The sequence below is a fragment of the Podarcis tiliguerta genome (genome assembly GCF_965153285.1).
Source record: "Podarcis tiliguerta genome assembly, chromosome: 4".
Lineage (NCBI taxonomy): Eukaryota > Metazoa > Chordata > Lepidosauria > Squamata > Lacertidae > Podarcis > Podarcis tiliguerta.
Genome location: NC_139537.1, coordinates 94,750,665 through 94,772,451, shown reverse-complemented (window position 1 = coordinate 94,772,451; position 21,787 = coordinate 94,750,665). Strand labels below are relative to the sequence as shown.

At 43.2% G+C, this 21,787-nt stretch overlaps 1 protein-coding gene across 1 annotated transcript in view; it reads left to right on the top strand.

Moving 5' to 3' along the window:
- Window positions 1–18,249, top strand: part of PIBF1 (progesterone immunomodulatory binding factor 1) — an 84,543-nt gene extending 66,294 nt beyond the window's left edge. Inside the window, exons 16-18 of the mRNA XM_083435821.1 lie at window positions 274–358; window positions 12,834–13,007; window positions 18,005–18,249. Of these exons, the coding sequence (XP_083291947.1) occupies window positions 274–358; window positions 12,834–13,007; window positions 18,005–18,061 (316 nt within the window). The 3' untranslated portion in view covers window positions 18,062–18,249. The remainder of the gene's footprint in view (window positions 1–273; window positions 359–12,833; window positions 13,008–18,004) is intronic.
- Window positions 18,250–21,787: the final 3,538 nt, after the last annotated feature.

Here is a 21,787-nt window from a genome sequence, read left to right as displayed (position 1 = left end):
TGAAATCAGTGGTACGTGCGATGGTTTGAATACTGGTTAAAATGGTCTATAGCTCACAGCCTAAAGATAGCATTCATGTTTTTCCTTTTGAAAATGAACGTAAACATACAGGTTTTAACGAGGACAAAGTTTTTCTGTGTGCTGTTGCTTCAGCATATGCTCATGTTTGCCAAGAATTGCTTTACAAATTCATGTTGTAACCAGAATAAAAGATTAGAAAAGATCATCCCTTGCTATTACTGTGTTTCCTAATACTATCGCTTTTTCTACCAGTCTTTTAAATAAAGAAAAGGCGGCTTTGCTGCGTGTCAAGAATCAAATGGCAGCAGATTTAGAAAGACTTCTAAATCACCGTGAGGTAATCTTCTTGTTTTAGCATCGCTATTACCATATATTGGGTTTTTCCCAACATGTTAGTCATGGGGCTGTTTTGTTTTTCTCTCCGCTAATGTTATTAAATATACTGGAAGCAAATGCCCATCAAGGCACCTCCCTCATCACATTTCCCAGGCTGTTTCCCTTTATCCTCTGCCCCTCCAGTTGCCTCATAAGGTTGGCTGTTGAAGGTTGCTCTCACTGCTGAAATTTAACTTGGGTGATGGTAGCTTCTGTGATGGATAAATTAACTCATGCCAGCCACAGAATGTACTGCCACATCTCAGTCTGACTTGCTTTGTTCAGCAAACTGCACCTTCCTAAGCCATCATGGTGGCCTAGCCCATGCCACGTTACTTCTCTGCTTGGCATTTACCGTATTTTTCCGTCTATAAGACGCCCCCATGTATAAGACTATGCATTTTTGGGGTCTCAGATTTAAGAAAATCCGTCCTCAGCACTATCCGTGTATAAGATGCCCCCTAATTTTGGACATTAATTTTTAGGAGGGGAAACCTGGTCTTATACACGGAAAAATACGGAATTTGTTTTTTATTTGGAAAATATATATTCACATTTCTACTCACGGGGCCACTGGGAATACACAGTTTGTTCTCAGCATAACTTCCAAAGCAGGGCAGCTGTCACTGAAACCATGGTTTAGCATTACACAAGCAGGCCAAAGCGAGCCTGAGTCTTGTGTCATCCTCCATCTCCCCCCACCTCCTCTATTGCAACCACAAGAGAAGTAATTGAAGTTTTTCATTTCCAAATACAGGCATTTTCAAGGTTACGTCTGAATCTGGACAAACTGTGTTCAGTTTTCGTTCGTTTCTGTGAAATGTAGTTAATGTCAATTTGTGGCCTCCAGCTTCCTTATTAGCTGAGTTAATAGAGAATCGGAGCGAAAGCTTCCAATCTTCTGGTGGACAAGGGTGGGGCGGTGGTGGGGGACTGCATGAGCCCAAGGCTTCCCAGGTTTTGTTCACTTCAGTTTCGTGTTGCATCAAAACAAGGCTGTTCTCTCCCCCCCCCCCCCCACTGGAAATGTCCTGAGATTACCAAGGTAGAAAACTGAAAAGCAAATGGAACCACTTGGTCCTCCAAAACCCATGCAGATCTTGAACATTTCTGCAGAAAATGTGTGTCTCTTGATGCATTGCATTCCTTGCTAGAATACTTTTAAAAATTGTGCTCAACTGTGAACACAGATATATGCTTTTTGTATATATGTTTAAACTCTGTGTTTAGAGGGGACGCGGGTGGCGCTGTGGGTAAAAGCCTCAGCACCTAGGGCTTGCCAATCGAAAGGTCAGCGGTTCGAATCCCCGCGGCGGGGTGCGCTCCTGTTGTTCGGTCCCAGCGCCTGCCAACCTAGCAGTTCAAAAGCACTCCCAGGTGCAAGTAGATAAATAGGGACTGCTTACTAGCGGGAAGGTAAAGAGCATTTCCGTGTGCGGCTCTGACTCGCCAGAGCAGCGATGTCACTCTGGCCACGTGACCCGGAAGTGTCTCCGGACAGCGCTGGCCCCCGGCCTCTTGAGTGAGATGGGCGCACAACCCTAGAGTCTGTCAAGACTGGCCTGTACGGGCAGGGGTACCTTTACCTTTTTATATATGTTTAAACTCTGTGTTTAGTACCTTGGTGCCACTCTGGGTATTACTTCACTTGAGCAATTAAGTTAATATCTGTGCGTTTAATTTCTTCCTCTTTTAAATCATTATATCACCCCTTATTCTGCTTTACAAATGTGTTCTAGGTTTAACCATTGGCAAAGTACTTTCAGATGATAAAATGAAAAGTTCTATTAAATTACAAAGAGCTTCAGTTTGTGTTAAGAACTCTTGGTACATTAATTTCCATAAATGCCACCAGCTGTTTTCTTTATACATTTATTAGCTACCATTGTCTTGCATGTGTAATGAATGGTTAAGTTGTGATACACATGCTATTAAAAATATTTTAGTACTTACACTAGGTGTATTATAGTATTTTATTATGTCCTTAACACATGGTGTCATGCAGTATTAACAGAGGACTCATTCATTTTACCCTCTGTGAAAAAAGATGTTTCTCAAGAAGAGAGCTTTAAATACATGCAAAGACAAAAGTTACCAGCTTTATATAAACTGTTGAAGACTTTGTACATTCTCCCACAACAAGATGTTAACTATTCTAAATGTGCTTCTTTTATCTGGCGGCATTTCGTGAAACTTGATTAACAAAATCCATCTTAGCAACTATTTTTATATGCCTTAAACTAGAAGAAGGAACATGACTCCCATGTTAGCTTGCATGGGGCCCTGGGTGCCTGAGCACCCACAAAATTCCCCATGAAGGGGCCGGGCACCCACAAATTTCAGTGCCAGGGCCATGCAGTCAGCATGGCACCCACGGTCACGGGGCGAAGTTGGCACTCCTGTTAGGTTGTACCTTATAATGGGGTTATTGAATGTCCATATTGTTGACATTGTCGAGCTAAACTTCCTTTATTACTCCTGAAAAACTCTGTGTCGTAAACACTTACATAAAAAAAATGTATCACACCATTACAGTACAAGTCTTTACGGATATGAAAGTAACTTAGGTTGCCATCCACTGAACACAGTCAGGCCTACATTTGAGTGGACATATATAGGATTGCACTGTTAATGAAGCAGTAAGATTTTGTATTTTTTTGGTCCCATTGTGTTTATGCTGTGATGTACCATCTTGGCCGTCTCTTAGTGCAGACCCAGGTCATCAGGCTTGAGCTTCTACAGCCGCCGCCTGCCATGAACCACCATGGCAGGACTGGCAGCAACAGCAGCAGATATGTTCTATGCTATTGATAATAGATCCTCTTGTTAATTGTGCTGTTTTAAATGTGCATTTTATATTTTACTTCCTTTAGTAAAGTTTTCATTTGAGATGTTTAAGATAATATTTTAGTTTCCCGTTAATTATGTTGCTTTGAATGTATACTTTATATTTGACTTTCTTCAGTAATGTTTTACTCTGGATTGTTTTATTTGATGTTTTAGTGTTGTTGTAAACTGCTTTGAGATATTTTTCCTTTAAAATATGAAGTGGTATAGAAATGAAATTAATAATAATAACCATTGTATCATTGTATCACCAGTGCTTTTAAAAATCTCTCCACTGTGTTAGAGTCACATGGCAGCAATGAATTACAACTGAATTAAGTTGCTGAAATACAACTTATTACCAAACTTAAAACCATGGAGAGACCTGGTCTGAATAGAGACATTGGATTCTTATCTCATTTTACATGATAAAACTATTTTTGGCCATCTCATCCCTTGCTTTTTCCCTTAAGACCAATTGCAGTCATTAACAGCCGTCAACGGCAACATTTTAAAAAGCAGAGACATCACCTTGCCAACAAAGGTCCGTATAGTTAAAGCTATGGTTTTCTCAGTAGTGATCTATGGAAGTGAGAGCTGGACCATAAAGAAGGCTGATCACCGAAGAATTGATGCTTTTGAATTCTGGTGCTGGAGGAGACTCTTGAGAGTCCCATGGACTGCAAGAAGATCAAACCTATCAATTCTTAAGGAAATCAGCCCTGAGTGCTCACTGAAAGGACAGATCCTGAAGCTGAGGCTCCAGTACTTTGGCCACCTCATGAGAAGAGAAGACTCCCTGGAAAAGACCCTGATGTTGGGAAAGATTGAGGGCACTAGGAGAAGGGGAAGACAGAGGATGAGATGGTTGGACAGTGTTCTCGAAGCTACCAGCATGAGTTTGACCAAACTGTGGGAGGCAGTGGAAGACAGGAGTACCTGGCGTGCTCTGGACCATGGGGTCACGAAGAATCGGACACGACTAAACAACAACAACAGTCGTCAGCAGGTCTACCACAGCTATCAGCCAATCACCCATTCCCACCACCCTTCTGAGTGATACCCCACCCTACCCTCTCACTATATGTAAAGGTCTGGTGACTTCTGTTTCAGTGTATCTGAAGAAGTGTCCATGCACACGAAAGCTCATATCAAGAACAAACCTAGTTGGTCTCTAAGGTGCTACTGGACAATTTTTTTCCCTATGGCAGCAATGAGCTCTTGTGAAAATTTCAGCAAGATCTTGCAAGAAGCCTCCACTGTGCGACCCCGGTAAGCGAGGCTTCCGCAGGGGGGACAGGCACCCCCGGGCAGTGGGGTTGCTGCTGTTGCTCTGCCTAAGAATGGTCTGGCTGAGCAAGTTGCACTGGCGTGTCTCTGACTGAGCCAGGGTTGATGACTTAATGCCAGCTGAGACAGGAATCATCCAGCTAAGCCATCGTAAGCTGTTCATCCCAGCAGATCTTGCCATAGGATTGCCCCCTAAGAGCCTTGAGAAAGATGCAAGAAGCAGGCAGGTAGTTTTAAGGGGCAGATAAGCAGAAGCAAGTTCAGAAGTGCTTTGGGTAAACTGTCAAGAAAGGCTGCTAGCGGCCTTTTCTTGCCTTATCAGAGCTCGGCACAACTGGGGTGGTTTATGTTTCCTGGAGGAAACCCTGGAGTGAAGCAGGGCAGAGTTGGGGAGAGAATAATAGCTCATTCTGTCCCAGATGCTCTGTGCAGATAACAGTATTTATTACATAAAATACATGCCAAAAGGCAAAAGGTCTCAGTCTGAAAAAGCTTACCTTCCACGGCACTCAGCAAACCTCTTGCCTCTTGACTTTTCCCTTTTCTATACTAGAGTCACAGCTACACTGTTTTTTGAACCGTTGTCTGGCTACACAGTGGATAATACACTTGCTTGAATACACTTGACAGATTACATATGTTTTTATATTGTTCTACATGGGCAATTTAGGGCCAGATTCAGATTGAATTAAAATAAACCTTTGTGTGAGATCCAAGAATGCTTCACAGGCCTTGAAAAGTGTTTCTTTCTTTCTCCAAGGCTTGTGTGGTCTGATAAGTTTCCAGTCACACATTTCCTTTTTATTGAACTCCTGAACGACTACTCTGCATTTCACAAAAGACACAGGGAATGTGAGATAATGCATTTTATTAGGCCGACTCACATTCAGAATGTAGGATATGGGCTTCCAGGTGTTTCTCAGGTTGTATATTCAAGGAAAGTGGAGTGGGCAGCCTGCTGTTTCTGTGATCCTTATTTTGACGATTCTAAAAAGCATTCTACCTCGCCCCCCAGATATGCTATGTTCTAAGACTCATGATCATCCTTGCACTTCATCCTTCCACTCTTTCTCTTCCTGCTGCAATTGCTGCTCTCATTTGGAGGATCCCCCCTTTGTACTGTGTACAACAGTGTTTGGATGCTTCTGGTCTTTCTGCTAATTTTCTCATTCTCTGGAGGCCACTGGGTGGGGGGGCTTCTTGTCATCGCCCTTGCTCACACCATTAAATACTTCCTGAGAAGAATGAGAATGGGCAGCAGCACAATAAGTTTCCAGGACTGGTGTGCTTGCTTGCTTTATTTGCTTATTTGTTTAAAGCATTTATACCCAACCCGTCAGCCAAAAAGCTTCCCAGAGTGGCTTGCAAAATTCAGCAGTCAGACCTACTTACAATCTTAAAGACATAAAGACATTCCCAAGGAAAGGAATAGAAAAGCCACTTCTCGGAGCAGCTGATGGCAACAAGGACATGCCAGCTCCTTGCCCACAGGAGACATGTCCTTTAGAGGACTCCCTCAGCAGCAAAGGGGCTGTGGCTATTTTTCATCAACATTTGTTTTTCTCTCTTTAGCCACCAAGCCAATACAACCGGTTCCAGTGATACCAAAGAGGAAAGTGGGGCAGCATTTGTGCCCTGCACCCTCTACAAAGGAGCTCGCACTCGAAAACATCCCCCATAATAAGCCCTATAGAAATAGTGGTGTTCTGGATAATGCAAAATAAGCTGAGCCTGAATATTGGAGAGATAGAAGCTCACTGTGGGTGAATGTCTGAAAAAGTGGCCAGTTGCCTGTCCTGGAAAGCCTTATAACTGGAAGAACTTGGCAATCGTTTTTTGAATGATTTCTGTGCAGTTGTGCATGCATTTTACTTACCAAACAAAACCAAATTATATTGAATATCTTTTGAATTTCCAAGTAATGTTACAACTTTTTAACAACACGTATTTCTGGAATTTGAAAGTTGAAAAATTCAGCACACCCTACTTAGAGGTAGCACCTCATATTGATTCCGCACATGTAAGAAATCAGTCTTTCAATGTGACAGCACCAAAAGTTTGGAACTCCTTGCCTATTGACATAAGACAGGCATCTTCACTGTACCTTTTCCCCTGGGTGGTTAAGTCTTGTCAAAGGCATGCTGGCCACATGACCCAGAAAGCTGTCTGGGAACAAACCTTTTCCATTACCTGCTTAAAACATATACAGTAGACTCTCCAGATACGAATTAAATTCGTTCCGGGGGTCCGTCTGCAACCTGAAAAGTCCGTAGGCAGAGGCGCCGCTTCTGCACATGTGCAAAGCGTGCGGTGAAACTCAGAATTATGCACTTCCGGGTTTGCGGCATTCGTAACCCAAATGTTACATATCCAGAGCGGTACATAACTAGAGGGTTCACTGTAGATCCAGACATGTAGATGCAGATGTGTTTGATCTTTTTAGTATATTGTTACTTTTAATTATCTTTTAAATGTATTTTCTACTTATTCAGCTTTTATAAGAAATATTAAAAAAAGATCAATAAAGGTCACTTGAGGTTTTATTACAGCCAAATGGTATATAAATTTGGGAGTTTTAAAAAAGAAAAAGAAAAATGGAGACTAGAATGAACAGGACTAAATATTGCCAATGCTCAAAATACCTATTTCATCTCTGAAATATTTTCCTTTTTTGTCATGAATATCCAACCCATTGGGGGTGGGGGAGATGGGTCAGTTGAGGGACTTCCTTTTTATTCTGTTTCCATTTTGTGTTTTGTGTTAACTGGAAAAGAAAAATAGTTTTAAAAAATGAATATCCAGTCTCGTCATGAGTTCTGTGAAATTCTAAAGCTGTCAAACTGCATTGTATTTAATCTAATCAACTGTGCACCTCCCTAAAAAAGGCTTATCTGTTCTGATACTGGAATCCCATGGCATGTGAAGGTGTTTGTCAGCTTTTCTATAGCTGCGTCTCCTTTTACTAGAGTTGTTCTCGACCATGATTAAACTACTGAACCTTTCTAAAGGTTATTTACCTGAGTTAGTCAGTAGACTGAAGGCATTCTTGAAATGGGCTCTCCTACAACACTCAGGTTATTAACATTGGTTTTCTGTTTTGTCAGGGAACAGCAAACATCTTTCTAGTTGAAAAGTTGAAAGCAGGCTTTTTGGTTAAACTGCCTTTAGCCAAGTTCCTTCCTTGTTTCGCTTTTTTATAAAAGGCAATATCAGAATTACGTTTCTAGGGAGAATTTATTCTTCCTTTTTGCATATGTGCTACAACCTTCTAAATAAAAATTTGCTCTTGAACAATGCTCAGTTCCTTCAAACATTCAGCCACAAGGTAATTATCATTTTTCTTCCACTAAGTTACTGTTCTGAGATCCTTGCTTCTATTAATGTCCTGTTTGTGTATGCACACACATACACAGAGAGACAAGAGATTACAGGGAAATTTCTGTATCCCAAGTTAGCCCTGGAGCTATTCTCAACTACAGTTTAGAGAAGCAAGCAACAATTACACTGCTAAGTGATTGTCAAGACAGTTCTGGTTCCTATTGTGCTGTTATCAGCACTTCTCATTTTTATTTTATGTTATCTATTGAGTTATTGTGTTACTTAAACATGAATACAAAAAGGCTACTGAATTTAGAACACCTGGAAGCTTTTTAGCAAACAGGGCCCATTCATGCACACAATTTTGGGTGAGAAGGGGCAGCTTTGAGTAACTTGCTTCTCCTTCTTAGATGCCCCCCCCCACCTGAGAATTGTATTTTCATTTATTGTGTCCTATAAAGTAAACTTGTGCTGGATAAAATCTAGCTATCAGGAAACACAGCTTCCATGTGCTACAAAAATAAGCAAGGCTTATTGTAATGTAAATTGATAGGGACGCAATGTAAGCGCCTCGGATTTTGATTTAGAGGGGAAATGTTCCACAAAATATAGGCAAAATTCATTGTGTTTGTTTAGATTGCAAACTGGCAAGCACATTATACAGAACGTACTTTGGAGAGAGCCAAGTTTTTTATTATTATTGTTATTAAGGATAGGGGTTTTAGCAAGAAACAGTTGCCAGTAAGATCATCCAAATATTTAAAAAGTCCTTAATTCATTTCCCCAGGTGACTATGAATCTTTCAATCATGTTGCAGTAGCTGTCCAGCTGTGTAAACCCTTCTAGTTTTCTATTCAGATATAACAAATGAACAGAAACATACTTATGAACCACCAAAGCAGCAAGAGATAGCTCTGGAGCAGAAACATCTACAGATATTCTGTACGTTTGTTTTGTTTTTTAAGGAATGGGTTGAGATCTCATAAGTAATTTGGGATGCATTCAGTGCTTGGGATCCCAAGAACTACTCTATCCAAGCTCTAGTACACTTTATATCATTGAGCAGGGGTCGGCAACCTAAGGCCCATGGGCCATAAGCAGACCACAGGGGTCATTTAACCGGCCCATGAGCTGCTCCCAAACCAAGCTGCCCACCCAGCCAGTCTCCGCATGCTGTTCTAAACCAGCACTGCACGGGGACTCGCTTCCGTGGCATCATAAATCGTATCTGCGCATGCGCAGATGCCGGAAATTGTGTCTGTGCAGATGCCGGAAATTGCGTCTGTGCAGATGCTGGAAATCGCTGCATTTTACATTTTAAATTTTACCTTTGTGTACTTTGCCTGAAAGTTATGTTCATTGTGTCAACCAAATGTCAACTATACAATACATTCAGAGTTTACCCCCAAAAATCCCTTGCTCCAGCAGACAGAACAAAGTTCTTTGTTTTGTTTTCAAAGGGTGTACTATGGGTTGTGATCTCCTTCCACAAAGCATTGTCCTGCTACATGTGCCAGAGTGTTGTCGGACTCTGCTTCTCTTAAAGGGGTCAAAGGCAGCACACAACTGTCATGACAGGGGCACTATAACATCCCCCCCAAAAAAACCAACAACAACCTGCTATTGTCAAGGGCTCTGTGGTTTGAACCAGCTCATGGGCTGATGCTGGAATAAGGCTGAAAAGCTCTCTGGGAAGGGATGCACTCAGACTGCTTCCAGTTTTCAACCCAATTCAGAGTGTCATTGAAGACCCTTAAAGTTGCAAATAGTTTGGGACCAGGATACATTAAGGACTGCCTTGTCTGATTTCCCTTCTCATTCGGGAAGACTGGCACTAGAGAGCTATAACAGACTGAGCAGTATTCAGCTACATATTGCGCTAGCGATTTCTCCTCCTCCCTCCATGTGTGCTCTGCGCCATCCCCAAATCTGTTCTGGAAGGTTTTGGGGGGGGGGGGGAACCAAAGCAGATTTAAGGGGAATTTAAACATTAGGAAGAACTTCCTGACAGTAAGAGCTGTTCGACAGTGGAATTTGCTGCCAAGGAGTGTGGTGGAGTCTCCTTCTTTGGAGGACTTTAAGCAGAGGCTTGACAACCATATGTCAGGAGTGCTCTGATGGTGTTTCCTGCTTGGCAGGGGGTTGGACTCCATGGCCCTTGTGGTCTCTTCCAACTCTATGATTCTATGATTCTATGAATGCAGCGTGCAGGGGGGAAAGATTTTTCTTACACTTGTGGAACAATCTGCTTAGCACTACGTTGTGCTTGTATTGTTCCTTTGCTCAATTTGTATTGTGTTCCATGAAGCTTTGGCTGGGTAGCAATTCGCTAATCTTCAAAGCCCCCACTTAAAATGATTACATTTAAATAAAAGGTTCTCGCATCACTTCTGGAAGACACCTAGATATTGGCTAGAAGAGGTTTTCATAAACCCTTTTTTTTTTTTTTTTTAGTGCATGGAAGGCTTTCCTACTTTCTCAAATGTGATTTCCTCATGTTCTGTGATGGAAATTAAGACCATGACTTACCTCATGCAAGGCTGTGCTGGTTTACAAGGAGTTGGGAAGATTTTTGGAGAGGGCATGAGAGTTGGCCTCTCTCCAGGAGATACGATGGCCAAATAACTACTAAAAGATTGCTTTGTGTTCTCTGAAATGTAAACTCTCTATCAGCCTGAGAATTGCCTACCATTGTCATGTTTTGGAGTACAATTTCAACATCTCTTCAATCAGAATATGGTGCAGCAAAGTAGTACTCACTCACAGTGGTTGCTAAAATGAAAACATGATTTGCATCCCTATTCTAAACCTGCCTGAATACTTATTTCCATAGCTTCCCAGTGGATATGCTTAGGATTGCAGCCTCAGTACTGTAAAGATGAAGCATGTGCTTGTAATATAATTGTCCAAGTTATTTTCATCGAGAAATTTTGTCTATGCATTGCTTTGGCAACATCTTTGCAGAGTTTACAACTTTCAGCAACATGTTGGTATCAGTTATGCAGCCCTTTGAAACAGCTGCTCTGGGGTTGAGCTGTTTTGACATGCCACTGCACATGGCTGAATTATGCAAATACTTGCAATATTAAATGACTGAGCAATAAGAAGAATGCACCCAGTGGATAAAGTGGTTTGGTGTGCTTTAAGGGTTTGCGGTAGTGTTATGAGGAGCCCATAACTGAAATATTGGGCATTTATTAAGTAGATGTAACAGTCAGTACAACAAAGTGTGCCTATTTTTACCTTTTGAGCAGAAGAATTTACATCCTACGGTATTATAGAGCTGCTTATAAGTAATTGTGTACGAGGAATGGCATGCTTTCATCCTCCAAGGCTCATTTTCATAATTGTAACCAAAACTGTGAATCAATGTGAATTAAGAAATCTATTGTTAACTTACAGTCTACTGCTACTTGCCTGTTGTTGTCTGACATTAAACTGCAAGCATTCATTTTTTACACCATTGTTGCATGAGTTTATCCAGGCCTCCCTGAAGCCCAAATCATTGTGAAATAGATAAATATTATCTGTCAAGAGGAAAAGTGACAAACGGAACCCCAAACTAGAATTTACATGCCCAGATGGTTCTGTTAATTTACTGTTTTCCAACTTCTGATAATGAAGAAGACTCATTTTCAGAACTGAAACTGGATGCTTGATTCATTCTTGTGTTTAAAAGTGTCTGCTTTGGTTGGTTGAAGTATGAAGTATGAAAGGGGTAGAATAATCCACCCTCAACAGAGCTTTGCAGTTGTATTCAAACATAACATTTAACCATGGTTTAGCACTATGTCTACTACATCCCCTCACCTCCCATGCAATGGGGAAGAGAGCTTCAGTAGAGTTTAGTTTCACTATTAGAAAATCCTGGGTTAGCATTATACTAAAACAAACTGGTTTGTTTAGCAAACCAGCTTCATAACCTTTGGTTTGACATTGACTTGTTGCAAGTAAAGGGACCCCTGACCATTAGGTCCACTCGTGACCGACTCTGGGGTTGCGGGGCTCATCTTGCTTTATTGGCCAAGGGCGTACAGCTTCCGGGTCATATGGCCAGCATGACGAAGCCCCTTCTGGCAAACCAGAGCAGCGCACGGAAACGCTGTTTACCTTCCTGCCAGAGTGGTACCTATTTATCTACTTGCACCTTGACGTGCTTTCGAACTGCTAGGTTGGCAGGAGGACTTGTTGCATAATTTAACATAATTCTCTTAAACCAATATAACTACTTCAACCATAGCACTAAGTTGAAGTGTTTTAACTGTCAGGCTAAACACTGCCTCAGCACAAGCCATGGGGAAGGGAGAGGTGCGCACCGATGGGGCGCATTCATGCTCAACCATGTAGTGCGCAAACATGGCCTATGTCTCTCTCTTCATTACTTTACTGAGCATCTCTCCCGATTGGGAGGCAAGTCCAGAGCACTGACTTGTTGAGAGAGGCAAAAAATTGCTTTTCTGTTTCAGAGAGGGAAGCTCGTCCCTTTACAACATTTTCCCCTATATTTACTGTGATCTTTGTAGTGTGCATGTCTTCTCCTGGATGTTCCCACTCCTCTCGCTTTACTGGGAGTAATAAGTGTTTTTTATATCTGCCTTTGTAAGACATGCTCTCTTATCCCAGCCATCTGCCTCTTATTTGTAAGCATGCAGATTGGATTAAGCCAGTGCTCTGCCTTTTCAAAACAAACCTTTAAAAAGAATCGTTTTAAAATAAATGGCAGTTTAAGTGAAAAAGAGCCAGTGGGATGCTTAACTGTGCTCTGTAAATCTTTTTCTGTCACAGCATTTCACAAATGATGAGCTCCTATTTATATAAATCTTGTGCCTTTTTTATTTTATTACTTCCTTTATGAAGTGGTTTCAAATAAGTAATCAGACCAGAAAGGGAGATAACCGTCCTTATTGTACTGTAATGATTCCATTTCCATGCTTTGGTGAATAGAAAATGCGTGTTCTATAACTAGTAATGGAGGCTTATAGTTCGACTTCTTTTTTGTTAAGGAACTGGCTGTGATGAAACAGATGTTGATACGTCTTCATGGTAAACCCCAAGGAGATAGTTTGCCCCAGAAACAGAGTCAAAATCTGCATGCAAAAGCCGTAACAAGTCCAGCAGTCAGTTTGCCTTTTGAACACGAGGAAGGAAATGTCTTTGCACCCAAACCAACATTATTTGTAAGTACAGCAACAGTTTTTATTTATTTTCATGGTACAGCAACTTTTATGCTTTTTATTAGATCTTGGTAGATCAGTGTGGTAGATACAATGTTGCAACTATGAGCTCTCAAATAAAAATATGTGTATTTTATTTTCATTAATTAAATCTTTAGTCCACCCTTCCACCAAAGTGTTCAAGGCAGCATACATGGTCTTCTTACCCATTTTATCCTCACAACAAATTACCGTATTTTTCGCTCTATAGGACGCACTGGACCATAGGACGCACCGGACCATAGGAGGGGAAGAACAGGAAAAAAAACAGAAAATCAGCTTTGGGCTGCTGCCTGCTATCCACAAGCCTTCTGAGCCCGGTGGGAACTCCCGCCGGGATCCGAAGGTTTGCGGATATCTGCCCGAAGCCCAGGGTGCGCAGTGCTGTGCTCCCTGGGCTTCGGGCTGCAGGCTGTTATCCGCCAGCCTTCGGAGCCCGGCGGGCACTCCCGCCGGGATCCGAAGGCTTGCGGATAGCTTCCTGAAACCTGGAGAGCAAGAGGGGTTGGTGCGCACTGACCCCTCTCGCTCTCCAGACTTCAGCGAAAGCCTGCATTCGCTCCATAGGACGCACACACATTTTCCCTTCATTTTTGGAGGGGGAAAAGTGCGTCCTATACAGCGAAAAATACGGTAAATGTTTAGTCCACCCTTCCACCTAAGTGTTCAAGGCAGCATACATGGTCTTCTTACCATTTTATCCTCACAACAACCCTGTGAGGTGGTGACTCAGGATCACCTAGTGACCTTCATGGCTCTGTCAGGATCTGAACCAGGATCCAATACTCTAACCACCATACCAGAATGCTCCTAATAAAGAGAGAAGTGAATACAGTGGTACCTCTGGATGCAAACGGGATCCGTTACAGAGCCCTGTTTGCATCCTGACGTGAACGCAACCCGCATCTGCGCGGGTCGTGATTCGCCACTTCCGCGTATGCACGTGGCGTCATTTTGAGCATCTGCGCATGCGCGAGCGGCGAAACCCGGAAGTAACGCGTTCTGTTACTTCCGGGTCGCCGCGGAGCACAACCCAAAAACGCTCAACCTGAAGCTACTTCATCCCAAGGGGTGACTGTAGTTCCTAAGGGGCAGAGCAATCCAAGCTATTGGACGTCAGCGTATGTTACACCAGGGTAAATTATCCTGGGGCAATTTATTCCTGTTCCAAATTCAGGAGCAAGGATACCTCCAACTGAGCTGGTCTGAGTCTCGCAGAGGGAAAACAAGGACCACCACTTTCCGTTTAAACCTGCCCAGACCCTGATATTATCTTCGGAGGTCCTTTTTCGTGTGCCTCCTCCACGACAGGTCCAGAGGGTGGCAACATGAGAACGGGCCTTCTCTGCAGTGGCTCCCCGTCTGTGGAATGCTCTCCCCAGGGAGGTTCAGCTGGCCCCAGGCGAAAACATTCCTCTTTAACCAGGCCTTTGGCTGATTGAGGGTTGCCTTTATTTTTGTTTTATGTATTTTCTGTTTTTTATATGTGATTTTCTGTTACAAACCACACTCAGATCTACGGGTATAGGGCAGTATACAAATATACCGTAATTAAGAAATTAAGAAAATAATAAGCAAACCTTTAAGATAGAATTAGACTTACACCACCCTATTTGCCAGTGTCACTTCCACTGTGTTGCTAGGTCACATGACTGAACTAAGCAGAGATTGGAAGAGGGAAATGTCTCCCCCTGCCATGTTCCTGGAATGTCCCTTTTTCAAGACTTATGCCAGCTGAGCCAGGATGGAGGACTTAGGCAGTGCATCTGTGGCTGAGCCAGAATGGGGGACTCCAGCCAGTGTCGCCACAGCTGAGCCCAGGCTCAGCCAGAGCCCCACCTGTATCCAATTCCACTTACCCTCACAGGTCTTGGATTTGGATTGCTCCCATAGCTGCTCAAGACACATATTTAAGTGTCACCATGAATCACACATTTCCTCTAAGTGGCGATTTGGCCCCTCCAGTCTTAAGTCCGACACTAACTTAAAAACTACACAAGCTCTCAATAAGCAGACGCCCACAAAACTTTATGGAAATCCTGGGAAATGGCTTTGCAACAAATGCAAATAGGAGAAAATTACCTCCCAGGTTTAACAGTAAAGGTGACTGAGAAATAATAAATATGCTCAATGGAACAGTGTCTTGGATAAAGAAAAGGTATTCCAAATAATAAACTTCACTGTGCTTCTTTGGGGAGGGACGTGGGTGGCGCTGTGGGTTAAACCACAGAGCCTAGGACTTGCCAATCAGAAGGTCGGCAGTTCGAATCCCCGCGACGGGGTGAGCTCCCGTTGTTCGGTCCCTGCTCCTACCAACCTAGCAGTTCAAAAGCACCTCAAAGTGCAAGTAGATAAATAGGTACCGCTCCGGCGGGAAAGTAAACGGCGTTTCCATGCGCTGCTCTGGTTTGCCAGAAGTGGCTTAATCATGCTGGCCACATGATCCGGAAGCTGCACGCCGGCTCCCTCGGCCAGTAAAACGAGATGAGCGCCACAACCCCAGAGTCGGCCACGACTGGACCTAATGGTCAGGGTTCCCTTTACCTTTATGCTTCTTTGAGGCATACATCCATTTCAGCAATGACTAATCTAAATGGATGCCATGTCACACCACCCTATGTCTTTGTTCCGTGGTTATTCCAAAGATTTGACTGCAGAACCTTGTACTGTTGTTGTTGTTGTTGTTTGAGAGGAGGGTGCAGGGAGGTCAGGAGAAATCGTATCTGCTAATCACAATCTGAACACAAGATTTCTGTTTGAATTTGGTGCAGCTCTCTTTTGTGTATCTTCTGCAAAAGAAAAGACGGTCAGTGGGCCTTAAAGACAGAATGCAAGTGGGATGGTGTTAACCTTATGTAACTGACACCGCTACTTTCAAGTATTATTTTCCAAACATCTCTAATACTAAATTAATTGTCCTTAGTATATCTCCGTATTTGAGCACAGCTGCTGTTTCCCCTAGCTCTTCTTTAGCATCTTCATGAGTTGAAAGTTTTTTTTAACACCTTAATATATAGTACAGTGGTGCCTCGCAAGACGAAATTAATTCGTTCGAGTTTTTTCTGTAGAGGGGGTTTTTCGTCTTGCGAAGCACCACGGCGGGGAGGGGTGGGGAGAAGCAGGGCAGCTGCCACAGCCGGTCCTTGGACTCACCCGCGCCTTGTGGACACCGCGTGACGCGGCTGCTGGAGGGCGGCGGGGCTCAGGAGCGTGACTCCGGCTGCAACGCTGGCTGCTGGCGGCAACGGCTCCTGAGGGGAGCGCGCGAGGGCGGTGGGCAGCGGCGCGAGGCAGCCAGAAGGTCGGCCGGAAGGTGGGAGGGAGCCGGAGGAGCCGTCAGCCGGAAGGTGGGAGGGAGCCGGAGGAGCCGTCAGCCGGAAGGTGGGAGGGAGCCGGAGGAGGGGGAAGCGAGCATGCGTGCGTGCAGTGACCGTCGCCATGACAGGAGAGGCAGGGCCGTTTCGTCTAGCGAAGCAAGCCCTAGAAAAATCCGTCTTGCGAAGCACCTCAGAAAACGAAAAACCCTTTCGTCTAGCGGGTTTTTCGTCTTCCGAGGCATTCGTCTTGCGGGGTACCACTGTATGCCATTATTTTTCACTGAAGAGAGCTATATTTATTCCAGTCCCATTGCATACACAAAGTATGGGGCTGGATTAAACTAACTCATTCCCCTAGCAGAAGGACTCCCACTAGCACAGTGGGGCTTCCTCCCCATGCATGCCCCCTGCACCTTCCATAGGTCTACTTTGGAGGGTTGGGAGAACCCCCAGAGCAGTGGGGAGATCTTTTTGTTGCGCAAGCAGAAATGCTTGCACTGACAGAACAATCAAATTGTCCAGGCAACAGATCATGGAATCAGAGTTGGAAGGGACCTTGAGGATCATCTAGGCCAACCCCCTGCAATGCGGGAATGTGCAGCTGTCCCTTATGGGGATCAAACCTGCAACCTTGGCATCATCAGCACCATGCTCTAACCAACTGTTGAAATTAGCATCTTGATCAGGGGTCAGCAACCTCGGGCCCGTGGATCAGAAGCGGCCTGCAGAGGTTGTTTGACCGGCCCCCGAGCCACCCCCGAACTGAGCTGCCCACTTGCACATTGCGCTAAACCGGCACGGCACAGTCTTGCTTCCGTGGCCCCGAAAATCACATCTGCGCAGATGCCAAAAATCACGGGCGGGTGGGCGATCAGGCCCGCTGAGGGATCTTTGCAGGACCGATCCACCCCAACAAGATAAACCTTGCTGACCCCTGATCTTGATAATGAGGGTACCTCTAGACCTGATAAGAGCAGAAAGACAGCTTCTGAAACAAAGCAAGGTACTTGTTGTTATGGAGGTTTTGACCTATCAGGTTTTTTTATAATATTGGTAACATTCCCAACTGCTGAGTATGTTGATTGATGTGGACTTAACAGTGGTTGGAACACAGATTGCTGCTCCCTGCCCCAATTGAATATTTGGCTTTTAGATGGACAGCACCTTGATTGATGGTTCCAACCACCTGTAAAATGAGAGTGCAGAAGCACCCTAAAACTGTAAAGGTAGGTTTGAAAATGTAGTGGCAGGCCTTACATAAGGTCTTAAAGGTGAGGCTGAACACAGAGAACAAGCGTTCATTGATTTGCATAGTTCTTTGGCTCTTTCGGTGCCCAGCACAAACAGACTAGGTTATACAACATGAGCAAATGTATGCAAATGTGATTCATTTTCATAATGTTCAGAGATTACAGAATTCAGGTTTTCTGGAGGTAGATCTTGAATTGCATACTTGTTTGTTTTGGTGGTTGTGTTTTGTTTGCTTGCCTGATTCATGTTAAATGGGCAGCTCTAATGAAATTATAGCAGTAGGACTGAAACTTGCCAAAATGGTTGCAGGTTAAGTGTTAGGCGAGTGCTGCACCACTGCTGCTTTATTACTGCTTCCTTCAACTACACAAATGTGTTTATTTTATTTCACAGACAAACGAAGCTCCACCACAATACTTGAAGAAGGTAAAGCAGAAAAAAGCATCTTAGGTTATTATTTCAAGAAATAAATGTTGATAATTATAATCGTGTTCTAAAAACTTCTTAATTACACACCTCTATTTTCATTCCCTCTATTTCAAATTTAGCGATTTCTGAATCGCTTTTGTGAATTTCAAAATTCATATACCAGCCCTTGTACTGAAAGGTTGACTATTAAAGGCATTTGAATTTGTTAATCTGTAACTGGTGTTTCTTTAAGAGTTCATATTTGAAAATAATTTTATGTACTAAGCCATTTTTGTGTTCCTCTGACTTCTAGGAACATGAGAATATCCTTGTAGAAGATCATTTTTAAGCATCCGTCTGTTGGGAAGCAATTATGTTCAGCTGCAAGGAAAGCATTTTCTGTTACTCAGATTTGGATATGTCTGGGATGGCACATGTTTCCAGACAGGCTTTGTGCCTTTGATCACACTGTGGAAAGTAGAAATTCAATCAGTACAGTTTCCCATGGTTTACTTGAGACATAAGCTCAACTTGGTGGCCAGAAGGAAATTACAAGTAATTCATGGAATCATGTGCTTCCTCTCATGTTCTCCAATTCATTTATATCCTGGTTTGCTGTTGCCTTCCAACCCAGGATTGGAAACTATGGTTTGAACCAATGTTGGCAGATGAAACGAAGTGTACACAGGGAGAAGGCGGAATGGGCTCATGTAACCCATAAACCCTGGCTTTGCATTCATGTGAGCAAAGCACGCGAATCTCTGTGAATGTGGAGAAGAACATTACATGTGTATATTCTGGTCTGTGTTGAGCTGCTGACACTCATGGGGCAGTTCCATTTAGTTGCCTTGGAAGCCATGAAACCCTGAGCTGCCTCTGAGGAGTCCTTGGGTATTGAAGATCCTCCAAGACCACACCAGAAACTACATCAGCCAGCTTGGTCAGAGAGGTTTGGGGGCAGCAGGGTGGGCAGTACAGCAACAGCATCCTCAACCTGTCTCCTTGACCCCACACCGGACACAGGCCCTCTACTCCAGCTGCTAAGAGGAGAGGCTTCTCAGTGAGGGAGAATGAACTATGAAATGCTTTCCCTGCAAACCCTCTAGTCTGGATTAGTATTGGACACAGTACACAGCAAGGCAGAGATGCATTAGGTCCCCCATGCGTTAAACATGCTAGGCTAGCCTGTTCACTCACGGATCAAAATTATGAACCGAGCTGCTTGTTCAATAAGACCACTGCCAGAATGTTGAGCACAGTGGATGAACCTCTAGTGTAATCACGGATGGGAAGGAGTTCAGAGCAAAATGCCAGCATCTGTAAACCACCCTCTGATTTGGGGAGTGTAGTTAATGCACCTGGAGTAGCAATGTTAAAATAGCGGCCGGAGCTCACAGACGCTTATGTCACAATAAATGGGTTTGCCTTTAAGGCGCCATGTTACACACTCTTTTTTGCTTCCTACAGACCCTCCTTGCTATTCCCCTGAGATCAGATCAAAGTGCTGTTTCCAGTGAAAGGAATGATCAAATACACACTGAATGTCTCAGCTCTGTTAATCTGTCCATTTCTCTCATTGTTATTGATCACTTCGTTTGTCTGGCACACACTTCGTATCCCCCAGGTAATCTGATTAAGTCATTTAAAAGTCAACAATATGATTTCCATTATAAGGCCATATGTTATTCAGATCTTCTCAAAGCAGTTGGAAGCATCAAAGTCAAATCTCAAAATGTATAGATAACGCATATGTACATCACAGGCTCTTAGCCTCTGTTCTCTGAGCCCCTTCTTTTGAAATCTAATTTGCAAGGTTTATCTTTAACTGGGAGTAAGGAACAACGTAATGACTCACCTGCAGGAAGCTCAGGAAACTTCTGCTGGAGACATCCCGCTGTAACTCTGCCCTTGATTATTTGGTTCATTACCTTATCCAACCCTACAGCATCCTTTTGATGGCGCGACAACCAGAACTCATCACAGTATTCCAGATGCAGTCATACCATAGATTTGTATCATTTTAATTTGGAATGAAGCTGAAGACTGGAGTCAGGCTATGAATTCACGCTGCAATTCAGGGCACTTCTTTTTAAACAAAGTTGGAGACTTTTAGTAGCTAGGAACCTATTTTCACTCAAAGTTGGAAATCCTCTCACCCCCTTTCAGTTGTGCAGTAGACAGACAATCAATAGGACAAGAGTGGCCGTAGCAGGAGACAGGTGCTTTCTCCAAAAATGTCCTCAAGGCCCAGAGACTAGAAGTTCCCTTGAGCTCCTCCAGCCCTAGTCAGTCAGTGTCAATGCACCCTGCGTTATTGCAATTTGAAGTGTGGTGTGTGCAGACCTGGACCCAAAGCTTCAAGGACTACCTCTCCCCACATGAACCAACCTGGACCTGGATTCATCTGAGGTTCTTCTCCATGTATGTATGTACATGTACATACATACATACATACATACATGTATGTACAATTCGGAGAGTGGCAATACAAGAACAGGGCCTTTTCAGTGGTGGCTCCCCAGTTATGGAATTCCCAGGGAAGCATGCCTGGCACCATAACCAGCCACCTTTCAGCACCAGGAAAACATTTCATTTTCAGCCAGGCTTATAGCCTTTAATTTGGGAGAGGTTTAGCCCCTTTTAGTGGGCGGGCCTGCTTTATAGATATATCAATGTTTATAGCTTTTGTTTTGTTTTAGTTTTATATTTGTTTCAATTTTCGTCTTGTGTTGTAAATTGCTTTGAGTTGTCTTTTTGTTTAAAAAAAGAAAAGAAAGAAAACCTGACTAGTAAGTCAAATTCTGTTATTAAATTTGTATACTGCCCTTCATCCATAGATCTCAGGGCAGTTCACAGCATAAAAATACAATATAAAAACACAAAATACATAATAAAAACAAGAACAAAAAACCACAAACCAATAAGCTGTCCTCCCACAAATACCGGTACATTTAAAAGGGTATAGGATGTTAAAGTTAATGTCTCCCATCTGAAAAAAAAAAATGACCTGGCTTCCCCCTTTAATTACATAGTCAGGGGAAAAAACCACACTGGAAGGAGCCCTAGAAACAGGAATAGTGTAGAGACTGATCCGAATATTGCCGTTCACCTAGCCCTGTGACTTATGCCAGAACATGCCTTTGCCCTCTTCTATGAGACATCCCTTCAGGAATTTTTAAGAGTGTTCTCACAGAGGACTTTTTTCTTCAGGCTAAACCAATGCCTTTCTCTTCTTTGAACTGCACTACGTCACAAAGTACTTTTGAAGCTACTCCCACCACCCACTTTGAATAGTAATTTGTTATGTGATCTAGGCTGAGTGGGGGCAGAAGATAAATCAGGCTTATCTACAGTAAATCAGCATGGGTTTCTGACTCTCAATTGTCTAAAGATGAGAAGATGACTTTTCCCACCCCAATTCGGCTGTTACCGAAAACATATTTGACTCAGAATTTCTCCACTGGGCTCTTTCATTCTCATTCTTTTTTTCCTTTTTTTTTGTATCTTGATATTTTATTAAGGATTTTCTTGTTTTACAGAAGTAAGTGTAATGCCTCGTTGTTGTTTTTCCATGTAACATTTTTACAAATCCATTTCATTTGTTGAGGCATTAGGGGGAGAAGAAAAGAAAAAAGAAAGGGGGGGGTGGAGAGAGGGAAAATGGAAGGGGGGGTCGGGTGGCAGTGTTTCTATTATGTTTAATGTATGTAGAGTTTGGGGTCAGCGTTGTTTGTGTTGTTCACTTGTGTTCCTTTGGTGGTGAGAGAG